This window comes from Euprymna scolopes, chromosome 42 (assembly GCF_053919585.1).
Source record: "Euprymna scolopes isolate OS-2025 chromosome 42, ASM5391958v1, whole genome shotgun sequence".
In the NCBI taxonomy this organism is placed as follows: Eukaryota; Metazoa; Mollusca; class Cephalopoda; order Sepiida; family Sepiolidae; genus Euprymna; species Euprymna scolopes.
In genome coordinates, this window is record NC_136523.1 from 39913640 (window position 1) to 39938613 (window position 24974).

The 24974-nt window shown below is 41.3% G+C and overlaps 1 protein-coding gene across 6 annotated transcripts in view; it reads left to right on the forward strand.

The window, feature by feature from the left end:
- The window catches only part of LOC145267032 (uncharacterized), a 432374-nt gene extending 407687 nt beyond the window's left edge, over positions 1-24687 (forward strand). For all 6 annotated transcript variants that reach the window (XM_080122972.1, XM_080122969.1, XM_080122971.1 and 3 more), the window contains one exon: positions 49-24687. In XM_080122972.1, the coding sequence (XP_079979098.1) occupies positions 49-24381 (24333 nt within the window). In that variant the 3' untranslated portion in view covers positions 24382-24687. The remainder of the gene's footprint in view (positions 1-48) is intronic.
- The last annotated feature ends 287 nt before the right edge of the window (positions 24688-24974 follow it).

Consider the following 24974-nt stretch of genomic DNA (forward strand, 5'->3'; position numbering starts at 1 on the left):
CATTTTGATTTTTCATTAATTTCACCTTTTCTTTTTTCTCTCCACCAGGTATTGACTTGTGAGGATTCGGGCAGCATTGAATCCCTAAACGACCCATTTTTGAAATTACCCCCCGAAGAAGAACCAAAAATTCCTTCTCCGCCAGAAGATGCCGATTGGGCCGATGACTTTCCGTACGCGTGGGCGTACAACGAGGAAGAATCGACAGCCAGAGGCGACGTTTGTGAAATGCGACCCTGCCTCAGTGACAAACATTCTCCGAGACAGGAGATAACCCAAGCTGGGGCGGCAGGCAGCATTATCTCTCTTCAAGAAACAAATACACTTACAAAAGAAACTTCAGAAAGAGGCTCATATGTGACAACGGGGTACGACAAAGAGAACTACACCAAGGATTTTAGCGGGAGTTTGTTTTATAATGGTATTTGCAGTGATGTAGATAAAGGTTTACCAGCTTCTCCGAACAGTCCAACTCTTCACCACCCGATCGATTTTGCGGTCGAAGTACCTACAGCAGAAGACTCGACTCGTAGTTCGCTTTCAACGGACGATATGTATATAGACCGTAGCGAAGAACGGTTAACCATTTCAAAGGATGATTCTCTTTTGACTTATAGTCTGGTAGATTCAGAAAAAACTCCAGAGCATGATATGAATACCCTAGCCGACCAGCAAGGTCCAACACTCTCTAGTTCAGAAATAAGCCCCGGCAGATCGAATTATACAAGCGTAGGCTCCCTGCAAGAAGATAGTGGGGTGTTTTGTTCAAGCATAGAGACTTCAGGAAAGCAGGAGAGTTATACATCCGAACTTAACAGCATGGACATCTCCAGAGACGAGGACTTCTCTTCTGCCCCGCTCTGTGAGGAAGAAGACCACACGATAAAATCAATGTCTGTGGAGATTCCTGGCAGCAGTGCGTCGGTATTAGAGAGGTTACAAGAATCTGGAGATTCCACGGCGATTTCTCAAGATAGTAATACGACTTTAGTTGGGGGTATAGACGGTGACGACAAAGATGAGCTAAGGGACAGGGAGGGGTCATGTAGAAATTATTTGGGGACCAAGGACGATAATGAGGAGGGGAAGGGAGATAGACTTGTTTCTGGAAGAGATCCAAACGTATTTACTGAAATAAACACAAATCGTTTAGGCGAAAACCTAGAACGAGAAGAACAGGCCTCATCATGTTCTCCCCAATGGGGGGAGCATGATGAACAACTTTCAGATCGGGATGCTGCTTCGAAAGTTGTAAAGGCCTGTGAACAATCGCGGCACCAACTTTTGCCAGAGGCTGATGCTACGGTCTCTGGTTTTACTCAGATCGGCGGTGCCGCCGATCTGAGTATTAGCACAAACCTGATAAATGTCCAAAGTACCGTAAGTCACTCCAAAGACAATGACCAATGTTTACTAGGCACCACAGACAATATTTCAAGGACATGTGATCTTGAAACCAACACAACCGACATGTCCAATGCAATAATAGAACTTGGTACTCAAACAGTTTCGGAGATGTCTGATACTTTGAAAGATGTCAACGACAACTTGTCTGAGACTGAGTCACACCAAACTGAAGAGATGACCGAAATTACTGATGCAGAGTCTTGCGAAAAACTTAAGAAGTCAGGGTTCTCATCGGTTATTCCGGAGCCATCTCAAGGTGACGCAACCTTGAGTATTTTGGACTATTCCAACGCAGAACCCTTAGACGTACTAACCCCAAGTATGTGTACTGATATTCCCCCAGCACCATGCCCAACCATTTTAGACCCATCCGAGCATGCTTCTTTCCCTCCCACTACCCCTTTCGATACATCTGTATCAGACGTAGAACTTGCTAGTGGTTCTACGGACTCAAATATGCTAGAGAATTTTGCCGACTTACAAGCAAGTAATATAATCAATGGTTCCATTTTGCTAAGTGGCAAGCATACGGATGGAACGGAGTCGGCGATTAGTGTAATATCGCCACAAACGGAAACCTTAGAAGAGGATGCTGTAACAAAGGTATCCAATTCTGAAGAGGCAGAAAGAACACAAGAAGTTCCAAGTATGGAATCTGAATGTGATGCCATCAAAAAACAGGAAATTCAAAATGAATCCGAAGAATTAAACACAGATTTATCCATCACAAAAGATGAAGAAGATAAGTTGCCAGATTGCAGCATGGATGCTGACTGGCATTATTCCATATCTTCCACGGATATTGACGACACAGAAATGAACGATGCGAGCAAAGAACAGGATTCAAATAAAACCACAACAGAAAAACTGAAATCAAAATCTCTCGAAAATTTACAAGATAAAACGGAGTTATCTGCTCCTGGTCAGGAGACCAAATGTGATACAGGATCCAAATTAGACACTGACTACAAACCAAAGAGTGACTTGGAATATTCTGCTCTTGAAGAAGATGAGTGGGAAGAAGGGGAACGAACGAAAATAAAACACGGAGAGAACAGAAAAGTAGTGAAACAGTTCCAAGAAGATTGGAAAGATACCAAATCAGAATCTCTCGAAGAAGGAACAGGGGACTGGCTCTCTTTTTATTCCCCGATCTCAAATGAGAGTGAAGCCATGGATGTGGAATCTCAGACTGACGATGAAGATGAACATCAACCATTAAATTATTCAGAATTAGAAAACGACGAATGGCACGAAGGAGAAAAACGGAAAGTAGAGTCTTATGAAGAAACGTCTTCAATGGCGCCATTTCAAGACAATTGGAAAGAGACCATTTCTGATCCTCTTGAAGATGATTCTGATTTCCGAGATGTGGCTGATAAGATATCGGTCAAAGAAGAACCATTATCCGTTCCAATCAAATCGGAAAAAGATGCTCATGACACAGCTTTCCAAAATTCGGAAACTCCAAAAGCAATATCTGTTGTATCGGATTCCGAGAAAACAGAAAAGGTGGAATATTCTACATTGGAGGATGACGAATGGGAGGAGGGAGATAGAAAGATGCTGCAAGATGGAAAACTGTCAGTTGATCGAAACACTTTCCAATCTAACTGGAAAGAGACGAAATCAGAATCTCTTGAAGAAGAACAGAATGACTGGCTCTCGTTCTATTCTCCAGTCAGTGAAGATAACGAAGTCATGGATGCTGAAAGTATTTCTGATGATGAAGAAAAACATAGACCTTTGAAATATTCAGGTCTCGAAGAAGATGAATGGGAGGAAGGTGAAAGACCAAAGATAGAATCGGAAAAACCAACTGCATCAACTGACACATTCAAAGACGATTGGAAAGAGACAGTTTCCGATCCTCTTGAAGATGATTCTGATTTGCAAGATGCAGCTAATAGAATATTGGTAAAATCAGCATCTCTACCTGTGCAGGTTAAATCTGGAAAGGATGACGGAGATGCTGAATATTCTACAATAGAAGATGATGAATGGATGGAGGGAGATCGAAAAATCCCACAAGGTGGGAAAATATCAGGTGATCAGAACACGTTCCAATCAAATTGGAAAGATACGAAATCAGAATCTCTTGAAGAAGAAACGGGCGACTGGCTTTCATTCTATTCTCCTGTCAGTGAAGATAACGAGATGATGGATACTGAAAATAGTTCTGATAACGGAGAAAAACAGGAACCTGTGAAATTTTCGGGTCTGGAAGATGATGAATGGGAGGAAGGAGATAGACCGAAGATAGAATCGAAAAAAGAAATTTCCTCAATAAAGACTTTTGAAGACAATTGGAAAGAGACGGCATCTGATCCTCTTGAAGATGATTCTGATTTGCAAGATTCAGCTGATAGAACATTAGTAGAACCAGCATCTCTGCCTGTGCAGGTTAAATGTGAAAAAGATGACAAAGATTCTGAATATTCTACAATGGAAGATGATGAATGGCTGGAAGGAGATCGGAGCATTCCACAAGATGGAAAATTGTTGATTGTAGGGGAAACTTTCCAATCCAATTGGAAAGATACAAAATCAGAATCTCTTGAAGAAGAAACAGATGACTGGCTTTCATTCTATTCTCCTATCGGTGAAGATAGCACCGTGATGGATACCAAAAGTATTTCTGATGATGGAGAAAAACAGGAACCTGTGAAATATTCCAATTTGGAAGATGATGAATGGGAGGAAGGAGAATGTTCAAAAGCAGACCCTGAAAAACAAATCTCCTCGATTAAGCCATTCCAAGACAACTGGAAAGAGACCGTTTCCGATCCTCTTGAAGACGATACGGATTTGCAAGATAGCAATGTCAAAACTTTGATGAAATCAGCGCCAATGACAGGAAAAACTGAAAAAGTTGTAGAATATTCTTCATTGGACGATGATGAACGATCGAAAGCAGAACAAAGAATCTCAACGTGTGTGAAAATGTCAGTTGACATGAACACGTTCCAAGAAAATTGGAAACATACCAAATCAGAATCTCTCGAAGAAGACACGGGTGACTGGCTCTCATTCTTTTCTCCAATTTGTGAAAATGGCAATATGGATACTGAAAATATTCCTGAAATTGAAGAAAACCAGGAATCTGTGAAATATTCAGGTCTCGAAGAAGACGAATGGGAAGAAGGAGAAAGACCGAAAGTAGAATCTGAAAAACAAATTATCTCAACCGACACATTCCAAGACGATTGGAAAGAGACGGCATCTGATCCTCTTGAAGATGATTCTGATTTGCAAGATGCAGCTGATAGAATATTGGTAAAATCAGCATCTCTACCTGTGCAGGTTAAATCTGGAAGGGATGACGGAGATGCTGAATATTCTACGATGGAAGATGATGAATGGTTGGAGGGAGATCGAAAAATTCAACAAGGTGGGAAAATATCAGGTGATCAGAACACGTTCCAATCAAATTGGAAAGATACAAAATCAGAATCTCTTGAAGAAGAAACGGGCGACTGGCTTTCATTCTATTCTCCTGTCAGTGAAGATAACGAGATGATGGACACTGAAAATAGTTCTGATGATGGAGAAAAACAGGAACCTGTGAAATATTCAGGTCTGGAAGATGATGAATGGGAGGAAGGAGATCGACCGAAGATAGAATCGAAAAAAGAAATTTCCTCAATAAAGACTTTTGAAGACGATTGGAAAGAGACGACATCTGATCCTCTTGAAGATGATTCTGATTTGCAAGATTCAGCTGATAGAAAATTAGTAGAACCAGCATCTCTGCCTGTGCAGGTTAAATGTGAAAAAGATGACGAAGATGTTGAATATTCAACGATGGAAGATGATGAATGGTTGGAGGGAGATCGGAAAATTCCACAAGATAAAGAATTGTCCGTTGTTGGGAAAACCTTCCAAGCAAACTGGAAAGATACAAAATCAGAATCTCTCGAAGAAGAAAAGGTTGAGTGGTTCTCTTTCTACTCACCTGTGACAGAGTTTGGCAAGATGTTAGATTCCGAAACAATATCCGATGCAGGTGAAAAATACGCCCCTGTAAAATACTCAGGCCTGGAGGAAGACGAATGGCAAGAGGGAGAAAGGCAGAAAGTCCAAACTGAAAAGGAAATTTCATCAGTGACGCCATTCCAAGACAATTGGAAAGAGACGGTATCTGATCCTCTTGAAGATGACTCTGATTTCAGTATTGGAGCCGATGGAAATTTGGTTAAATCAATGCCTCTCCCTGCAATATCTGATCTGAAGAAAACAGAAAAGGAAGTGGAATATTCCACGTTTGATGAGGATGAATCGGACGAAGGTGAACATAGAATTTCAGACGGTGGAGAAAGGTCAATTGTTGAGAAGACTTTCCAAGGAAATTGGAAAGATACAAAATCTGAATCTCTCGAAGAAGAAACTGGCAATTGGCTTTCATTCTATTCTCCTGTCAGTGAAGATAACGAAATGTTGGATGCTGGAAGTGTTTCCGATGATGGAGAAAAACATGGACCTTTGAAATATTCAGGTCTGGAAGAAGATGAGTGGGAGGAAGGTGAAAGACCAAAGATAGAATCGGAAAAACAAACTTCATCGACAAAAACATTCAAAGACAATTGGAAAGAGACTACTTCCGATTCTCTCGAAGATGGTTCTGATTTTCAAGATGCAGATGAGAAAACTTTGGTAAAACAAGTGGCATTACCTGCCATGATTAAATCGGAAAACGATTTAGAATATTCAGCATTAGAAGAAGATGAATGGGGAGAGGGAGATCGAAGAATTCCACAAAGCGGAGAAGAGTTAGTTGATTTGAACACGTTCCAATCAAATTGGAAAGACACCAAATCAGAATCTCTTGAAGAAGATGCAGTTGACTGGTCTGCTGTTGGTTGCTCTGTTATTGACGACATCGACGCATGTGAAATGGACGATTTGGACAATCCTTCGCTTCTTGATCATCTCGATGCATATTCAAATGAGCAATACGATGACGATGATGCGACAGAAAAGAACAGACCCACAGAGAGGTTTTATACATCGAAACAGCTTCCCATTCAGACTTTTCAGCAAGATTGGAAAGAAACTGTTTCTGATCCACTTGACGAAGAGTCTCATTCATTGGATATCGTTTTTGATCAACAATTTGGAAGCACTGTTTCCAGCCAACATGAAGAGAAAGCTTCAATTTTGAACACAGATTCTAACAATGAAAGATTACATTCATCATCTGAAGAGAATTATCCAAAATTAAGCAAAGAAATTCCTTACACTCAGTATCAACGATCTTCCAGCATCGAAGATTCTGCAAGCGATGTAGATGGTAATTCCGAAGATGCTGAATATGAAGGATCAGATGAAATGCTTTCAGGTTCCGATCTCCCATCCTCAGATGACGAGGAGTCACCAATTGTAGATGAGACTATGACTGTCGACCAGACTGAGGCAGGATATGGATCTTCTAAATCCGAATACATGAGCGAAGAAAGTGAAGAAGAAATTTATGAAGATGACAGCGACGACGACCTCAGTGTTTCAGATTCGCAATCTTCCGGGGAAGAGATCTTTCCTGATGCTGGTTTCGCAGGAATTGTTGAAGAATATGATGATGAGGGCGAAACTAGTGATGAGGAAGATGCTGCTCCATTGCATTCCGAATCTGAAGTTAGTTCTACCTTTGAAACGATATCCTCTTCTGCCAAGGGTGAATCAAGAAAGGTCGGAAGTCAGTCAGTTGCGAAAGATGAAGATGAAGAACAACCGGATTCTGAAAAGTCTCCATTTTTTTCAGAAAATAAAACAAACAATGTTGATGACTATCAACCTAAAAATGATTCCTACAAAGATATGAAACCAATCTCAGATTCTCTACATGAAGAGTCTGATTCAAGAAATTTAGCGATCACAGAACCTGTAACGATGCCATCTGAAGAACTTTGGTCTGGAACGAAAGAGAAAGGTTCTTTAGAATCCTCAGAGAAACAAAAAGTGTCAACCGTAATGCAGGACAGCGAAGAACATAGAGATATATTCCAAACTGAGCAAGGCAAGTTCAAAGTTAGTGAAGAATCGGAAAATATTCTTCCAGGGAAGACGTTCCAAGAGAATTGGAAAGAAACAAAATCGGATCCTCTAGATGAAGAATCTAACTGGCTTTCATTCTATTCCCCAAACATGGAGAATTCTTCGGATGTGGACGATTTGATTGAAAGCCATTCAGAATCAAACGAGACGCAGGATGTTTGGTCTGGCGAATCAACACAATACGAGGATAAGATCTTTGGAGACAGTTCCGATTTGGAATTTGTGGATGCTGTTGAAGAACAAAAAGAATTCTGGTATCCAGCATTGTCTACACTGTCTCTGGATTCTTACAATGTGGTAAATAATTGCCAGAATAACATTACGGAAACGGATAATAATTATGCCATCATGCCTGATGATGTCTGCACAGAAACATTAGACGCAGACTGGAAAGAAACAATTTCGGATTCTTTGGATGGAGAATCCAAATATTCCCAGACCGGATCAAAAGAGAACCATTATGGAGATCCGTGTCAGTATTCTTCCCTTCACGAAGACGAGACAGATCCCGAAGAAAAGAGTGCGATGGAATCTGGACAAATATCAGAACACAAAGAGGTTAAAACGTTCGATCAGAATTGGAAACAAACAGTGTCTGATCCGCTTGATGAAGATAATGATGTCGGAAAAAGGGAAACTATCCTAAACGAGGGTGAGAAAGTAATGTCTGACTCCCGACCCGAAAAGAATATTCAGCTTATTAATGAAGAACACAAGACTGATATTTCTTTGGATGAGAAGTTTGATGAAGATGGATCCTTGAAAGAAGACGCCATCGTTACCAAAGACTTGGAATTATCAGAATGCGACAGGGGAACCAGAGAAGATGCCAAGGATTTATTTGTTGCTGAAAAACGCATTCAAGTCGTCGAAAGCATCACTTGCATCCCAAGTAGTGATAAAGAGATTGACCCAAATTTACAGTATTCGAATCTTGAGGATGATGAATGGGAGGAAAGAGCTATGTACAATGACATAAAGGTTTCAACATATTATAAAATCCCAGCGGGAATTTTTGGCAAGAATTGGAGAGAAAGCGAGTCGGAACCTTTAGAAGTAGAATGTCCGTTGCCATATGTTTTGCCACAAGGTGATGAAGATGAAATCATCGAGGATACGGAATCCATCCCTGATGAAGACGAAGTAAAGACACCTCTTAAATATTCAAACTTGGAAGAAGACGAATGGCACGAAGGAGAAAGACGGAAAGTAGAGTCTTATGAAGGAACGTCTTCAATGGCGCCATTTCAAGACAATTGGAAAGAGACCGCTTCTGATCCTCTTGAAGATGATTCTGATTTCCGAGATGTGGCTGATAAGATATCGGTCAAAGAAGAACCATTATCCGTTCCAATCAAATCAGAAAAAGATGCTCATAACACAGCTTTCCAAAATTCGGAAACTCCAATACCAATATCTGTTGTATCGGATTCCGAGAAAACAGAAAAGGTGGAATATTCTACATTGGAGGATGACGAATGGGAGGAGGGAGATAGAAAGATGCTGCAAGATGGAAAACTGTCAGTTGATCGAAACACTTTCCAATCTAACTGGAAAGAGACGAAATCAGAATCTCTTGAAGAAGAACAGAATGACTGGCTCTCGTTCTATTCTCCAGTCAGTGAAGATAACGAAGTCATGGATGCTGAAAGTATTTCTGATGATGAAGAAAAACATAGACCTTTGAAATATTCAGGTCTCGAAGAAGATGAATGGGAGGAAGGTGAAAGACCAAAGATAGAATCGGAAAAACCAACTGCATCAACTGACACATTCAAAGACAATTGGAAAGAGACAGTTTCCGATCCTCTTGAAGATGATTCTGATTTGCAAGATGCAGCTGATAGAATATTGGTAAAATCAGTATCTCTACCTGTGCAGGTTAAATCTGGAAAGGATGACGGGGATGCTGAATATTCTACGATGGAAGATGATGAATGGATGGAGGGAGATCGAAAAATTCCACAAGGTGGGAAAATATCAGGTGATCAGAACACGTTCCAATCAAATTGGAAAGATACGAAATCAGAATCTCTTGAAGAAGAAACGGGCGACTGGCTTTCATTCTATTCTCCTGTCAGTGAAGATAACGAGATGATGGACACTGAAAATAGTTCTGATAACGGAGAAAAACAGGAACCTGTGAAATATTCGGGTCTGGAAGATGATGAATGGGAGGAAGGAGATAGACCGAAGATAGAATCGAAAAAAGAAATTTCCTCAACAAAGACTTTTGAAGACGATTGGAAAGACACGGCATCTGATCCTCTTGAAGATGATTCTGATTTGCAAGATGCAGCTGATAGAACATTAGTAAAATCAGCATCTCTGCCTGTGCAGGTTAAATGTGAAAAAGATGATGAAGTTGCTGAATATTCTACAATGGAAGATGATGAATGGCTGGAAGGAGATCGGAGCATTCCACAAGATGGAAAATTGTCCATTGTAGGGGAAACTTTCCAATCCAATTGGAAAGATACGAAATCAGAATCTCTTGAAGAAGAACAGAATGATTGGCTCTCATTCTATTCCCCCATTTCTGAAGATGGCACAATGGTGGATACGGAAAATTTATCCGATTCCGTAGAAATACACAAACCTGTAAACTATTCCCAGTTGGAAGATGATGAATGGGGAGAAGGAGAACAATCGAAACTAGACTCAGAAAAACAAATGTCAACATCAAAGACATTCCAAGACAATTGGAACGTGACAGTTTCCGATGATCTTGAAGATGGTCCAGATTTGCAGGAAGCTGCTAGAACCGCTTTACCTGCAATTATTAAATCAGATGTAGTAGATGTGGAACAGTCCACATTGGAAGATTATGAAGCGGGTGATCAAAGAATTCTTGAAAGAGAAGTGTCCATTGTTGGGAAGAGTTTCCAAAGAAATTGGAAAGATACCAATTCGGAATCTCTTGAAGAAGAAACAGGTGACTGGCTCGCATTCTATTCCCCACTTTCTGAAGATAGCGATATGGATATGGAAAATATTCCTGATACTGGAGAAAACCAAGAATCTGTGAAATATTCAGATCTTGGAGAAGATGAATGGGAGGAAGGCCAAAGACCGAAAGTTGGAACCGGGACAGAAATATCTTCAGTGATTCCATTCCAAGACAACTGGAAAGAGACGGCATCTGATCCTCTTGAAGATGATTCCGATTTGCAAGAGGAAGACGATAAAGTATTAATAAAATCGGAACCTCTATCTCATCCAGAGTTGCATGATAAAATGGAACCAATGTTTGTGATTAAAAATTTTAAACTTGATGATGCAGATGATGATGATGAATGGGAAGAAAGAGAACGCAGCATTCCACAAGGAGGGAAAATTTCAATCGATCAGAACACGTTCCAATCAAATTGGAAAGATACAAAATCAGAATCCCTAGAAGAAGACATGGGCGACTGGCTCTCATTCTATTCTTCAGTCGGTGAAGATACTGAGATGAGGGATACTGGGAATATTTCTGATGATGAAGAAAACCAGGAATCTGTGAAATATTCAGGTCTCGAAGAAGATGAATGGGAAGGAGAAAGACCGAAAGTAGAATCTGAAAAACAAATTATCTCAACCGACACATTCCAAGACGATTGGAAAGAGACGGCATCTGATCCTCTTGAAGATGATTCTGATTTGCAAGATTCAGCTGATAGAATATTAGTAGAACCAGCATCTCTGCCTGTGCAGGTTAAATGTGAAAAAGATGACGAAGATGTTGAATATTCAACGATGGAAGATGATGAATGGTTGGAGGGAGATCGGAAAATTCCACAAGATAAAGAATTGTCCGTTGTTGGGAAAACCTTCCAAGCAAACTGGAAAGATACAAAATCAGAATCTCTCGAAGAAGAAAAGGTTGAGTGGTTCTCTTTCTACTCACCTGTGACAGAGTTTGGCAAGATGTTCGATTCCGAAACAATATCCGATGCAGGTGAAAAATACGCCCCTGTAAAATACTCAGGCCTGGAGGAAGACGAATGGCAAGAGGGAGAAAGGCAGAAAGTCCAAACTGAAAAGGAAATTTCATCAGTGACGCCATTCCAAGACAATTGGAAAGAGACGGTATCTGATCCTCTTGAAGATGACTCTGATTTCGAAGTTAAAGCTCCCATAGCTGTGATACCCGATACAGAGAAATTGGAAAAGGAAGCAGAGTATTCTACATTAGAAGATGATGAATGGGAAGAGGGAGAGAAAGATACGGTTGATAATCGTGTAGAATTGTCCGTGGTTGGGAAGACATTCCAATCTAACTGGAAAGACACAAGATCAGAATCTCTCGAAGAAGAAAAAGTTGATTGGTTCTCTTTCTATTCAACTGTGACTGAATACAGCAAGATGTTCGATCCAGAAATGGTATCCGATGCAGGAGAAAAATATACACCTGCAAAGTATTCGTGTTTGGATGACGACGAATGGCAGGAAGGAGAAAGACCGACAGTCAGGTTTGATAAAGAAACCACACCAGTGAAGCCATTTCAAGACAATTGGAAGGAGACTGCTTCTGATCCTCTTGAAGATGATTCTGATTTAGGAGATAGAATACCCAAGCTTGAGGAAACTGAGACTATTCTCGACTCTTCCACATTAAAGAATGATGGATTTGGAGAACAGATAGTTCCAAAAGATAAAGAAGATACCAGATCGGAATCTCTTGAAGAAGAAAAGGTTGGCTGGTTCTCTTTCTATTCACCGGTGAGCGAATATTGTAAGATGTTGGATAACGATGCGAGTGGAAAACATTCAAATTTAAAAGAAGGAGAAAGATCCAAAGTCGAACCAGAAAAAGGTATGTCGGCAATGAAGCCATTCAAAGACAATCAGAAAGAGTCTGTTTCTGATATTCTTGAAGATGATTCTCCTCTGCCAGACACAGCGGATAGAACATTGGTGAAACCTACGCATACAGATGCAATGATTGAATCTGATAAAACAAGAAACCATGCGGAATATTCCTTGTTGGACGATGACGAATGGGAGGAGGGAGAACGAAGGATTCCTCAAGGAATATCTGTTGTTGAGAAGACATTCCAACACGATTGGAAAGATACCAAATCAGAATCTCTCGAAGAAGAAACGGATGACTGGCTTTCATTCTATTCTCCTATCGGTGAAGATAGTGAGGTCATGGATGCTGGAAGTATTTCTGATAGTGAAGAAAAACAGAAACCTGTAAAATATTCAGGTCTCGAAGAAGACGAATGGGAGGAAGGAGATAGACCAAAAGTAGAATCAGAAAAAGGAATTATCTCAACCGACACATTCCAAGACGATTGGAAAGAGACGGCATCTGATCCTCTTGAAGATGATTCTGATTTGCAAGATGCAGCTAATAGAATATTAGTAAAACCAGCATCTCTACCTGTGCAGGTTAAATCTGAAAAAGATGACAAAGATGCTGAATATTCTACGATGGAAGATGATGAATGGTTGGAGGGAGATCGGAAAATTCCAAAGGATGGAGAATTGTCCGTTTTTGGGAAGACCTTCCAAGCCGATTGGAAAGATACGAAATCAGAATCTCTTGAAGAAGAAGCAAGTGATTACCTTTCTTTCTATTCTTCGCCTGAGATGGGCGAGGCTGAATATCCTTCAACTGGAACCATCTCAGAACCGTTAGAACATGAGTCTTCCAATTTGGCCAGTTCGGAAATTGCAACAGATTCTGATACTCTCGATGAATCATCATCTTTGGATCCAGATGAAGATGACATCTCATCTGGAAAAGAGAAATCCTCAGTTTCCAAAGCCGTCAATACGGACGATAAAGATGTGTGGGGAATGTATTTCACATCACTGGATGAAGACAATGATGAGTGGAACGAACGCAATAGGCTCGATCCAAACATCTGTGTCGACCGCTCTGAAGAATTTAGCTGGGAGATAAGAGAACAGATTGCTAGGAGTCTTCCACAGCAATCCAAAAGTAACTCTTACCAATCTCAGCCAAAGTTCTTCTCAAGCAGTTTGGAATCGTGGGTAAGTTCTGGGACTGGGACCCTAGTTACAGCCACGCCCGGTGATATGAGCACACCCACTTTTTCGGATGATGATGACGACAATGAATACATCGATGCCACTGATCGATTTCAAGATGAAGAACGAGAAATCAATACAGAACATGATCAATCTTCAAGTAGTGACAGGTCGGACACATGTGATGTGGCTGAAGAACAAAATCTGTTAAATGGCTCTGTCGTTAAAATTGATGCGGACCCTAGTCTTGGCGCTGAAGCTTCGGACCGGAAGCAGTTCATCGAAGAAGAGATATCGCTATTACTCAGTGAGATCATTGCCATGGCAACAGAGGAGACCAAGTGTTCGGAAAAAAGGGAGCTCTCCGAACTGGACATTAAAGAGGAGGGCTCCAAAATTTCCCAACAGATCACCGAGCTGATCCACGGTATGGTCCACTCCAATGAAAGCGTTGAAAAATCCAGTGAGGAGTGCCACAGACCTCAGCTGGCAAACGTTTCCGATCACGATGTTAACGAAGTCGGGGCAGTTACGGACATCGTCCCTCAGACGGAAACCTTCTCCGATGAGCTTGATTTGACGTCATGCGAGTCCGAAGTTAAAAGCTGCAACCTTCACGTCACCCAGCGGATGGAAGAAAAATTGCAGAACATCGCCACTCTGTATTCGAATTACGCAGAGGAGATCCCGGACACACAGCTCATGTTGCGGTTGGAGACTTTGTATTTCATCAAGACGATGGGTAATGATAAACAAAAACCACGTTTGACGGAGAACTTAACATCACTGGAGGCCAATACTACCGCTGGAACTGATATCGCAACAGAGAGCATGGAAGTGTCGGCAAACGGTGAGTCTAATGACAGTCATACAAGATCGTCTGTTCCAGAACTCACGTCAGATATAAATGAACATGCGCTTGACCCGAATCCGGTTGAGACAGCATCGAAATCTCCGGTGAGTGAAAATGATGAGATTTTTGCTAACGTACTTATGGTTGAACTTCCATCAGCTGAAGAGCTCAGCATATCAGGGGATGTAACTAGCTCTGACTCAAGTGTTTACGAATGCGAAACCCAAAGATTCACTAGCGTACTCGAAGTAAACCTTCCCGAAGATCTTACCCAGGAAAACCAGGATGAGACCTGCAAAATTATTCCGGAATCAAAGAAGATGAGGCTAAAAAAGAAAAAGCTTTCCCCCGGCGACCGGATTGCCAGAAGGTGGCGCAGGAAATCGCCGTACCGGAATTTTTCAAATGCCTTGTTCGTGAACATCCCAAGTTTCGGAGAAACTTCCAATTGCGAGTTCTGGAAGAAAATGAGCCGATCTTGTGTCGAGACGAATACGGATCTCGAAGATTTTCAAAAAGGTAAAAAGATTGGCCAGCGCCGTGTAAGTGAAGCTGGGTTCCCCATTGAAACACAGAGTGAACTGCTCCTGAGGATACCTCCTGACACTGAAGACACTCCGTGGAAATCAAAGTTCCGTTGCAGTCTTCATACGTTCGTATCAGACTATGACCAGAAACATTTTCACAACGTCTTTGTTATACCCAAACAGCACGATAACTACTCAACGGAAGTCAACGTTGATATGAATCGGCGGAATATAGCAATTGGTGCCAAACAGTGCCAGGATGATTTTGCAGAAGAGCCTGAAAACATCCTCGATTCTACATGCAGTGCCGTTTCCAGTTCCTGCGTAGCTACACACAAGACTGAACTGCTACGAAAGCCGTCAATTCAGGAGAAGACCACTATCATTCTTCAGGAAGAGCCTGAAAAGAAGAATTCGGTTGTTATTGATTTTGCCACATCCGATAGCTGTAACGACAAAATGTCCTACTTCACAGAAGAACAAATTCAAGATCTTCTTCATAAAATCAAGCAAGAGGCATCGGTATCACACTACTCCAAGACTGCAGTTTGTAAGGAGTCTCATTTCGACAACAATTATAGATACGGAGCCAACGGTTCAAGTCTTGGATTAATTGACTACACATCCTCAGCAGAGACTTACTATGATGCCAAAAGCGAACCGGAAAAAACCATGCTGTCTACATATTCGGAAATGTTGCTCTCCTCGGATATCGTGAAACCGGAAACGGTCAAAAAGGAGAAGGAGCCAGACAGTCAGCCACGAGCTGGAAGCACCGACAGTGAAGGATACTTGACAGCTGAGGAGAAATCTGATCCTGATCCACAAATGATCCAAACTTCTGAACAACTTGCCATGGACCTTTCTTCGTTACTCTCCGTTGATAGTGCGGAAATCTCAAGCGAACTGTCTCAAGGCTATGCTTGTGATCGGCCCAACTCCCCAGAGGATTGTTCCGCATCGACATCTTCTTCTGATTCCGATGGTGATTATCCAACTGGTCAGCATTTGATCCTAGAGTTTGGTTTGGAAAAAGAGAGCCGGAAATCTGAAGAAATAGAAACGATCTCAAACGAGCTTTCAGTAAGCGGTCTTGAGACAGCATCTGAGTCGGGCTCAGGAGAGAGGAGATCAGGTGAACAGACTCCGGACATTTCTATATCCGAGATGGATTCTTCCGAAAAAGAAATTTCCCAGCCTGAGGAAGATTTTCTTAAAAATGAAACTTCCCAACCCAAGACGGATTCTTCAAATGATTTGCCAGAGATACCAATGATCCATACAACGATTATTGCAGATGAAAACAAAAATGCAAACGATGTCCGTGAAGAGGATCAGGTTAAAGAAAAATATACCGAATCGCACAACGAGCAGCTAAAAGTTTCTGTTGAATCACACGATCTCAATATCGAAGATTTTAGCAGCTTTAAAATGTCTCCAAATTCCCAGCTCGATTGCTTTTCTGAACTAAGCTTTGGAGGGGCTTCATCTGTTGACCTTGATGAGTTTCTCCATCAAAAGATCCCTGAAATTCCCGTGGAACAGGACAGATCCACTATTCAAGTCAGTGAGTATCAAGAATTGGATTCAAGTAGCGTTGAGAGAAAAGAGGAGTTCTCTTTGACAGATCTGCCACAGCAAATTGAAAAATCCGTATCGGAATACTGTCGTGAAAGCAGAAAGAGTCTCACCAACGGAACCTGTTTGCCTTTGCCTGATGAATTTCCATTCGGAATCAATCAACAGAATTGGAATATTGTTGATAGCCACCAGGAGATAAAGGACAAAGAGAGATCCACTGACATAGTAACGGATATAAAGGAATCCAGTTTTGTGCCAGAATCTCTTGAAGAGTCCGAAGATAAATCTGAATTCTTGAACATGAACGAAGTTGCAGCTACTACTACTGCTGCTGCTGCCGCCACTTTGGAATCTGGGGAGAAATCTGAAAGTGAACCTTCGAAGATTTCATCTTTGGATAAAATTCAAGATGAAAGCAGCTGTACCATGCTCAAGGGTAAGCGGAAGAAAAAGAAGAAAAAGAAGTCGAAATTCTTTGCTCTCGACAACGAGGCGTTGATGTCATACATGGATATGATAGCACCCGCCTCAGAAGAAGAGAAAAGGTTGAGTGATAAAGATCAGGCTTCTTCGTTTGAACAGTTAGAGGATTCTCCTAAAATTGTATCTGATGAGAAAATTGAACAAATTGCAGCTCAACTGCCTGAATCTTCACTTGCACATGATGTACAGACTGAAGAAAGTGTGGCTCAACTGCCTGAATCTTCAGTTCTGCATGATGTGGAGACTGAAGAAAGTGTGGCTCAACTGCCTGAATCTTCAGTTCTGCATGATGTGGAGACTGAAGAAAGTGTGGCTCAACTGCCTGAATCTTCAGTTCTGCATGATGTGGAGACTGAAGAAAGTGTGGCTCAACTGCCTGAATCTTCAGTTCTGCATGATGTGGAGACTGAAGAAAGTGTGGCTCAACTGCCTGAATCTTCAGTTCTACATGATGTGGAGACTGAAGAAAGTGTGGCTCAACTGCCTGAATCTTCAGTTCTACATGATGTGGAGACTGAAGAAAGTGTGGCTCAACCGTCCAAACCTCCAGTTCTACATGATGTGAAGACTGAAAAAATTGCAGCTCAACTGCCTGAACCTTCAGTTTTACATGATACAAAGACTAAAGAAAGTGTGGCTCAACTATCTGAAACTCGAGTTCTCTATGATGAGAAGACTGAACAAATTGCAGCTCATCTTCCTGTACCTCAAGATATTTTACCAAATGAAAATCAACAACAAACTGATACTTCCTTATATCATTCCAAAATAGAAAAGGAGGATCAGGTTTTAGAACTGAACACTGTAGATCTTCAAGAAAGTAACATTTTGAAAGCCAATTCATGTTTAGTTGAAACTAAAATCTTGTATCAAACTGAGGCTCAACCTATTGAGAATACTCAGGTCGATCAAATTGAGCTTGCTCTTACTGATCAACCTCTCCTGGCAGCATCTGAACTTAAAGTAGTTCAAGAAACTACTGATGAGAATATAAATCAGCGATCAGTTTTAGCTCAACCTGAGATCGAACTATGTGAGAATGCACTTGTAGATGAAATGGAGCTTTCTATTTATGAACAAGTTCAGCCAATAACATGTGAACTTGAACCAGCTCAAGATAGACCAGAAATTACTATCAATTTGGGAACTGATTTAGCTCAACCTGAGATTGAACCACATGCTAATACTACGGTAGATCAAATTGAGTTTATTTCTGATCAAGTTCTTCCTATAACACACAGCTTTGAACTGGCTCATGAAACTCTACACACCGATGTCAAACAAGGAATTATCTTAGCTCAACCTGAGGTTATACCTGAGACGGACTCTACAGTAGATCAAACAGAGCTCTCAATTTCTGATCAAGCCCTTCCTATAACATCTGACTTTGAACCGACTCAAGAAAGGGCAGATATTAATATTAACCAAGGTACAGTTTTAGCTCAACCTGAGGTTATATCACAAAAGAACTCTACAGTAGCTCAAATAGAGCTCTCAATTTCTGATCAAGCCCTTCCTATAACATCTGACTTTGAACCGACTCAAGAAAGGGCAGATATTAATATTAACCAAGGTACAGTTTTAGCTCAACCTGAGGTTATATCACGAAAGAACTCTACGGTAGCTCAAATAGAGCTCTCAATTTCTGATCAAGCCCTTCCTATAACATCTGACTTTGAACCGGCTCAAGAAAGAGCAGATATTAATATTAACCAAAGTGCAATTTTAACTCAAACTGTGGTCAAACCATCCGAAAAATCTCTGACTAATCAAAGAGAGTATTCAAGTTCTGAACAGGCTGATAACTTAACACCCGAGTTTGAGCCTTGTCTAGAAACAGCTGACATTAAGACAAACGAGGGATCAATTCTAGCACAGCCCGACATCAAACCAAGTGAGAACGTTTTGGTAGATCAAACATTGGTTAGTATATCTGATGAAGAAACCTCTCCTATAAAATCTGAACTTGAATCTGCTCAACATGAAAGCGTTGAAATAATGGACATTGAAAAATCAATACTGAGTCAAATAGATGTTACACCGTTTCCAAAATCTTTGGTGGATCAAACAAATATTCATCTTCCAGATCAAGATGTTGTAATAATAAATGAGTTTGAGTCCAGCTCGGAAGTGTGTACAGGATTTGAAACTGAGCAGACAGTTTTATGTGAAACTGACTCGCAGACGATAACCTCTATGGTTTTGTCTGATAATAGCTTCCTGACAGATGTGCAACGAAACACAGAGCCTGGCCAGAAAATACAGAAGATGCACACCTCTTCTACAACAATGCAAGAAGCCAAAAATTTTCATGCAGACACAAAAGATGCTGCCTCAGAAAACGTTTTTGGAGTTGAACCAGTTTATACGCACTCTGACGACCTAGCTCTTCAACAACTGGCTCCTTCAACTTCGACAACCAAATCGTACCAGAAGAAACTGGATGATGAGAAGGAGTCAATTAAGTCACTTTCTGAGGAGAAGGCTAAACAGAAGAGAAAGAAGAAAAAGAAATCCCCATTCTTGTACGGCAACAGCGAGGAATCAATCCGATCACCACATTTTAGGAAATACGTGATTACAGATTCTGATAACGAAGGCGGAAACAAGCAGAGCTCGGTAGAACGAGAGATATATAGTGCCGACAGGCAGTTAGAAACAACACCAGAACATCCTGAAATCCGTTTGACTGAAGCATCAACAGAGGTAGCAGACATTACAACTTTGGATGAAGGTGAGACTACAGTTACACCTACTGATAAAGAAACACCTGAAACTGATGATGTTACATCTAAGAATATCACGACAGATAGCAGGACTGTGACTATTGTTACACCAGTTAAAGAGTTGAGTGACGTTACAACTGCAAAGATAGATATAATTCAAGAGGCTGGCATTACGTCTGTTGAAAAAAGTGTGACCGAAGTTACACATGATAAAAAAGAGTCATGTGAGGCAGCTGGTGTTATATCCGATACCAAGGAAGTTGTAGATGTTATGTTTGCTGATAAAGGTGTGACTTATGCTACATCGATTGATAATGGTGTAATGAAAGTAACAAGTGTTACAACAAAGAGATCAAAGAAAGAGCATACTGATAAGAGTACAAAGAAGGACCGAAAGAAGAACAATAAAAGTATGACTCTCATTACATCTGCCGACAAAGGAGTAACTCACATTACATCTGCCAGTGACAAAGAAGCAGCCTGTGTTACATCTGTTGACAAAGAGGCGACTCCCATTACATCAGTTGATAAAGTAGTACCAGGCACTAAAGCTGATCATATAGATGTAACTGGTGTTACATCTGGTACCAAAGATGTGACAGACGTTACATCTACCAGTAAAGATGTAACTGATATCATTGCTACTGCTGCTTATAAAAATGTTTCTGGTGTTACATCTGCTGGCAAAGATGTAACAATGTTTGCTGGCATTAACAAAGTAGAAGAATCTTCAGTACACACTCCAAGTGAATTTCCTGCCGAAAAAATGAAGAAGGGTAAGAAAGACTTGTTCAAGCTTGAAAGACAGAAGCGTTCCAAATCTTCGAAAGAAAAAGAGATCCACAAAGAGAGATCATCCTCTCCAAAGGTTAGCGATTCAAAGAAAATAATCCTGAAGGAATCAGCAGATGTACTGTCGGCTGAAATGCCAAGTGATGCAGATGCCAAGAAAACAACTCTAGAGGAATCAACTGGTGTACCACTAATCGAAACTGAATCAAGTAAGGAGATACCAGTTTCTATAGTCGTGGAAGTGTCATCCAAAGAAACAAAGAAAAAGAAGAAACGGAAAAAGTCTTCCATTAAGGAAGGCCTCGAAAATTCAAAATCTGCCAAAGAGAGGTCCATGTCGGAAGAACCACAGCTAGCTTCAGTAAAATCAGTTGTAGAAAAAAGCCCGGAAGTTCCTTGTACCGGAACGTCTTTGGAAGTTGCTAGCGCCAGTAAGGATAAGGCTGGGACCAAAGTTACCAAATCTGAGCAATTCCAATCTGGTTTGTTGTCGGAAAGTAAGTACCTTACTGTAGACATGCAACTGTCTTCAGAAGAAGAACTCCAAAAAGAATTTTCCTTAGATCCAACTGATGATAGAACGGATGAGAGTATATATAATTTGTTGCCATCGGAGACAGAAATTGATGTCCGGACAGATAAAGCTTCAATACAAGAAGAGTTGAAAGGTGAATTCCCAACCGATGAGATTCCTGGAATTAAGATAGAAGGGTCCATCTTGTCGCCAGCTCTACAAGAGAAAGAAAAAGAAAAGCAGAAAGACTTGTCCATAAAGAAAGCGACAGACTCAAAGAGGAAGAAACGTAATAAAGTTCCAACGGCATCCTCACCTGTTAAAACATCTATTGAAAAAATGCTGCCAAAGAAATCAGAGACGGAAGCACCATCACAGGTAGACACCAAAGCTGTCAGTAGAGTTCTGGAAGCACCAGAATTGCCAGAGACCAAAGCTGTAAGTAGAGTTCTGGAAGCACCAGCATTACCAGACACCAAAGCTATGAGTAGAGTTCTGGAAGCACCAGCATTACCAGACACCAAAGCTATGAGTAGAGTTCTGGAAGCACCAGCACTGCCAGACACCAAAGCTGTAAGTAGAGTTCTGGAAGCACCAGCATTACCAGACACCAAAGCTGTGAGTAGAGTTCTGGAAGCACCAGCATTACCAGACACCAAAGCTATGAGTAGAGTTCTGGAAGCACCAGCACTGCCAGACACCAAAGCTATGAGTAGAGTTCTGGAAGCACCAGCATTACCAGACACCAAAGCTGTAAGTAGAGTTCTGGAAGCACCAGCATTACCAGACACCAAAGCTGTGAGTAGAGTTCTGGAAGCACCAGCATTACCAGACACCAAAGCTGTAAGTAGAGTTCTGGAAGCACCAGCATTACCAGACACCAAAGCTGTCAGTAGAGTTCTGGAAGCACCAGCACTGCCAGACACCAAAGCTATGAGTAGAGTTCTGGAAGCACCAGCATTACCAGACACCAAAGCTGTGAGTAGAGTTCTGGAAGCACCAGCATTACCAGACACCAAAGCTGTCAGTAGAGTTCTGGAAGCACCAGCATGGACAGACACCAAAGCTGTGAGTAGAGTTCTGGAAGCACCAGTATTACCAGACACCAAAGCTGTGAGTAGAGTTCTGGAAGCACCAGCATGGACAGACTCCAAAGCTGTGAGTAGAGTTCTTGAGGCACCAGGACTTCCAGAAACCAAAGATGTGAACAGAGTTCTGGAAGCAGCATCATCATCATTGCCAGAAACCAAATCTGTGAGTAGAGTTTTTACATCTGAAACGTCTGTGCCTTCCAAAAATAATTTAGCAGAACCAAACAAGAAAACAGAAAACTCAGAGAGAACCAAGGAACATATATATTGTCCAAAATTTCCCGATACCAGATTGTCTCCTTTAGCTAAAGAATTTAAGAGCAAAATATACTGTGAATCGTCGTTGGTGGATAAGCCTGCCACTGTATTGGTCTCGGCTTCTCTTGAAGGATCGACGTCTTCGGAACGAGAATCTCCAATAATCGAGTCAAATCTAACTGACCAGAAAAAGATGAGGCATCCTTTCTTGCCTTACGGCAGTGGAAATAAATCATTACTGTCTAAAGGCATTGAAGAATTCTTTGAATCTGAAGAAGGTATTTCGAAATTGTCAGGCACTGTAAAAAGTTCTCCATGTCCAGCGAAGAAATTGATGGAAAAAACTGATGATTTACCTGAGCATTCTGTTAGTCTTAAGACAACACACGTGTCAAAAATACACGATGCAGCAGAGGTGTCAATCAGCGTTGGGGAAAAGCATAAGAAATCAGTGTCAAAGAAACCAGTTGGAGATCCGCTCGGTGAGAGTCCATCAAAAAAATCTGACCATACAAAACGCGTTGATAAAATAAAGACAGGTAAAGAGAAATGCCGCAAAACCATTCCAGAGAAAAAAGGGGCAACTATCGATGTTCCACTAACAGGGGTCTCTAAGACGGAAATGTCTACAAAGGAAGTTGAACCAAAACCGGAGAAAGTAGCGTCTCTAGTGCGCATGAAAAACGGTAGTTCCGAAAGTCGTGTAAGTAAAGCGCTATCAAAAGTTTCATCTTTGATCTCAAAGAAGACATCTTCATCCTCAGAAGAGGGTTCACCGAAACGGAAGAGCACGAGTTCTTCCGGGGGAGAAGAAAATTTGAATCTTTCACCGTCTCTAAGTCGAGTGTCCGAGTTCAATTCTGGAATCCTGAAATCTGCAAAGAAAAGTGGTTCCCCAAAAAAGAAAACTGAATTCACAGAAAAATTGGAAGAAAGTGACAAGACGAGTTCGCGAGGAATTTCTACCAATTCAAAAGAAACACCCGAGAGTCCAACATCAAATTCGAGTTCTGGCAAAGACCTATCAAATAGTGGTATGCCTATCCCGACGACGGAAATCTCTCTGTCTGAGATAGTTCCTGGTTCTCCAGTCAAAAAAGACAAGCCGGAAATGCCAAAGATTGCGAAGAATGTCGTGGAGAAGATCTCTTCGTTGGTGACGTCGATCACAAAACAGGTGACGGAATCTATCGAGGAGTTATCTACGCATAAAAAGAAGAAACTGAAACAGTCGCTGCTGAATGAGAAGGACTCTGAAGAGAAAGAAGCCGTCAGACAGGAGTTGACGAAAACAATTAAACAGAAGCTTAAAGCCAAAGAAAAAGCTGTTAAGAGCAGTTCTGAGGAACGCTCAAAGAGTAGAAATCGCTCGAAAGGAACATTTGCTGGCTCTCAATTACTGAGCGTGCAGCAGCAGCAATCGTCTCGGAAAAGTCCGTCTCCAGTAATGCCACGCAAAAAAGGACAACAACAACAGCAGCAACCCTCGTCTCGTAAAGATCGACAAAACATTCCACTGAGCACAATAACTATTGAATCTCCCCGCCGAGAACACACTTACTTACCACTGATCATCCACCTCACGGAAGAGGAGGCCGCATTCTCGGATACAACACTGCAAATTACGCGGAAACAAAGGAAATCTCGAAAAGAACGTAATCTCTCACAGTTGTCGATAGCGACAGAAAGTTCATGCGAGATCGATATGCACAGGCGATCGACACAGGAGCTTTCCGTCAGGAAAAGGGCAGCACACACTATGAGCCAGCCGAGAATAACAATTAGCGAAGATAGGACGAGCGCGTCTGATTGTTGGCAGTCGTCAGTTGCGAACTCGCCAGTCGTTAGAAAAAGGGAGACAACTCCCATCCATTATCTTTCTTTAGACAATCTAAGCCATACGCGTTCTCGGTCGCGATCGCATAGATCGCCGGCCAAGGAGTTGTTATGGCTCTCTGAGCAAGAGCTCTTGTCTCAGAGACATGAAACGGACACATCAAAACGGACACGTTCTCAGAGAAACCTACAACGGTTCAGTAAAATCAACTTGGCTTATATATCGACGGGGACCCGTAAAAGAAAACGTCGAAAGAAGAATATTATTGCAGTGTGATCACTAGAAGTGCTTTGTTGACTCCCATTTTCGAGGAGTTTGATATAACGCCTCTCCCCTTGCAGTCAGATCCGACATTGTATCGAACTTTGCCTATGTGGGGAGGGGGAGTAAATAGGGACTAGTGACTTAAAATTGTACACATCTTTTTGGAAAGAAAACAGAAAAAAAAAAAAAAATAAAACTTTGAACCTCCCCCCTCCTAACCGTCCCCTTCTTACTAATTGCTCCTTTCTATGAGTAACTTTCAGCATAGTGCAAATTTTGAAAAAAAAAAAAAAAAAAAAAAAAATTAAACAAAAGAAAGTCGCTGCCGAACTCCCCCCCCCTCCCAATGCTCTCCCACCCTGTTATCAAACCTTTTACAAAAACCTGTGATTTTTGGCAATTTTTGCATAATGCGTTTTTTTTTTTTTTAAAGTTTGTCTTAATTTTAGTTACAAACATGGTACACCGTCTTTGTGTCGGAATCACTTTTTGGCTATCGGAAAAGGATTATAACTTAAAATAAATCTGATGCTATGATATAAAATTGGAAAAAAAAAAAATCTAACACTCAAGAATCCATCTCACCGTTTCGCTCAACTGTTACA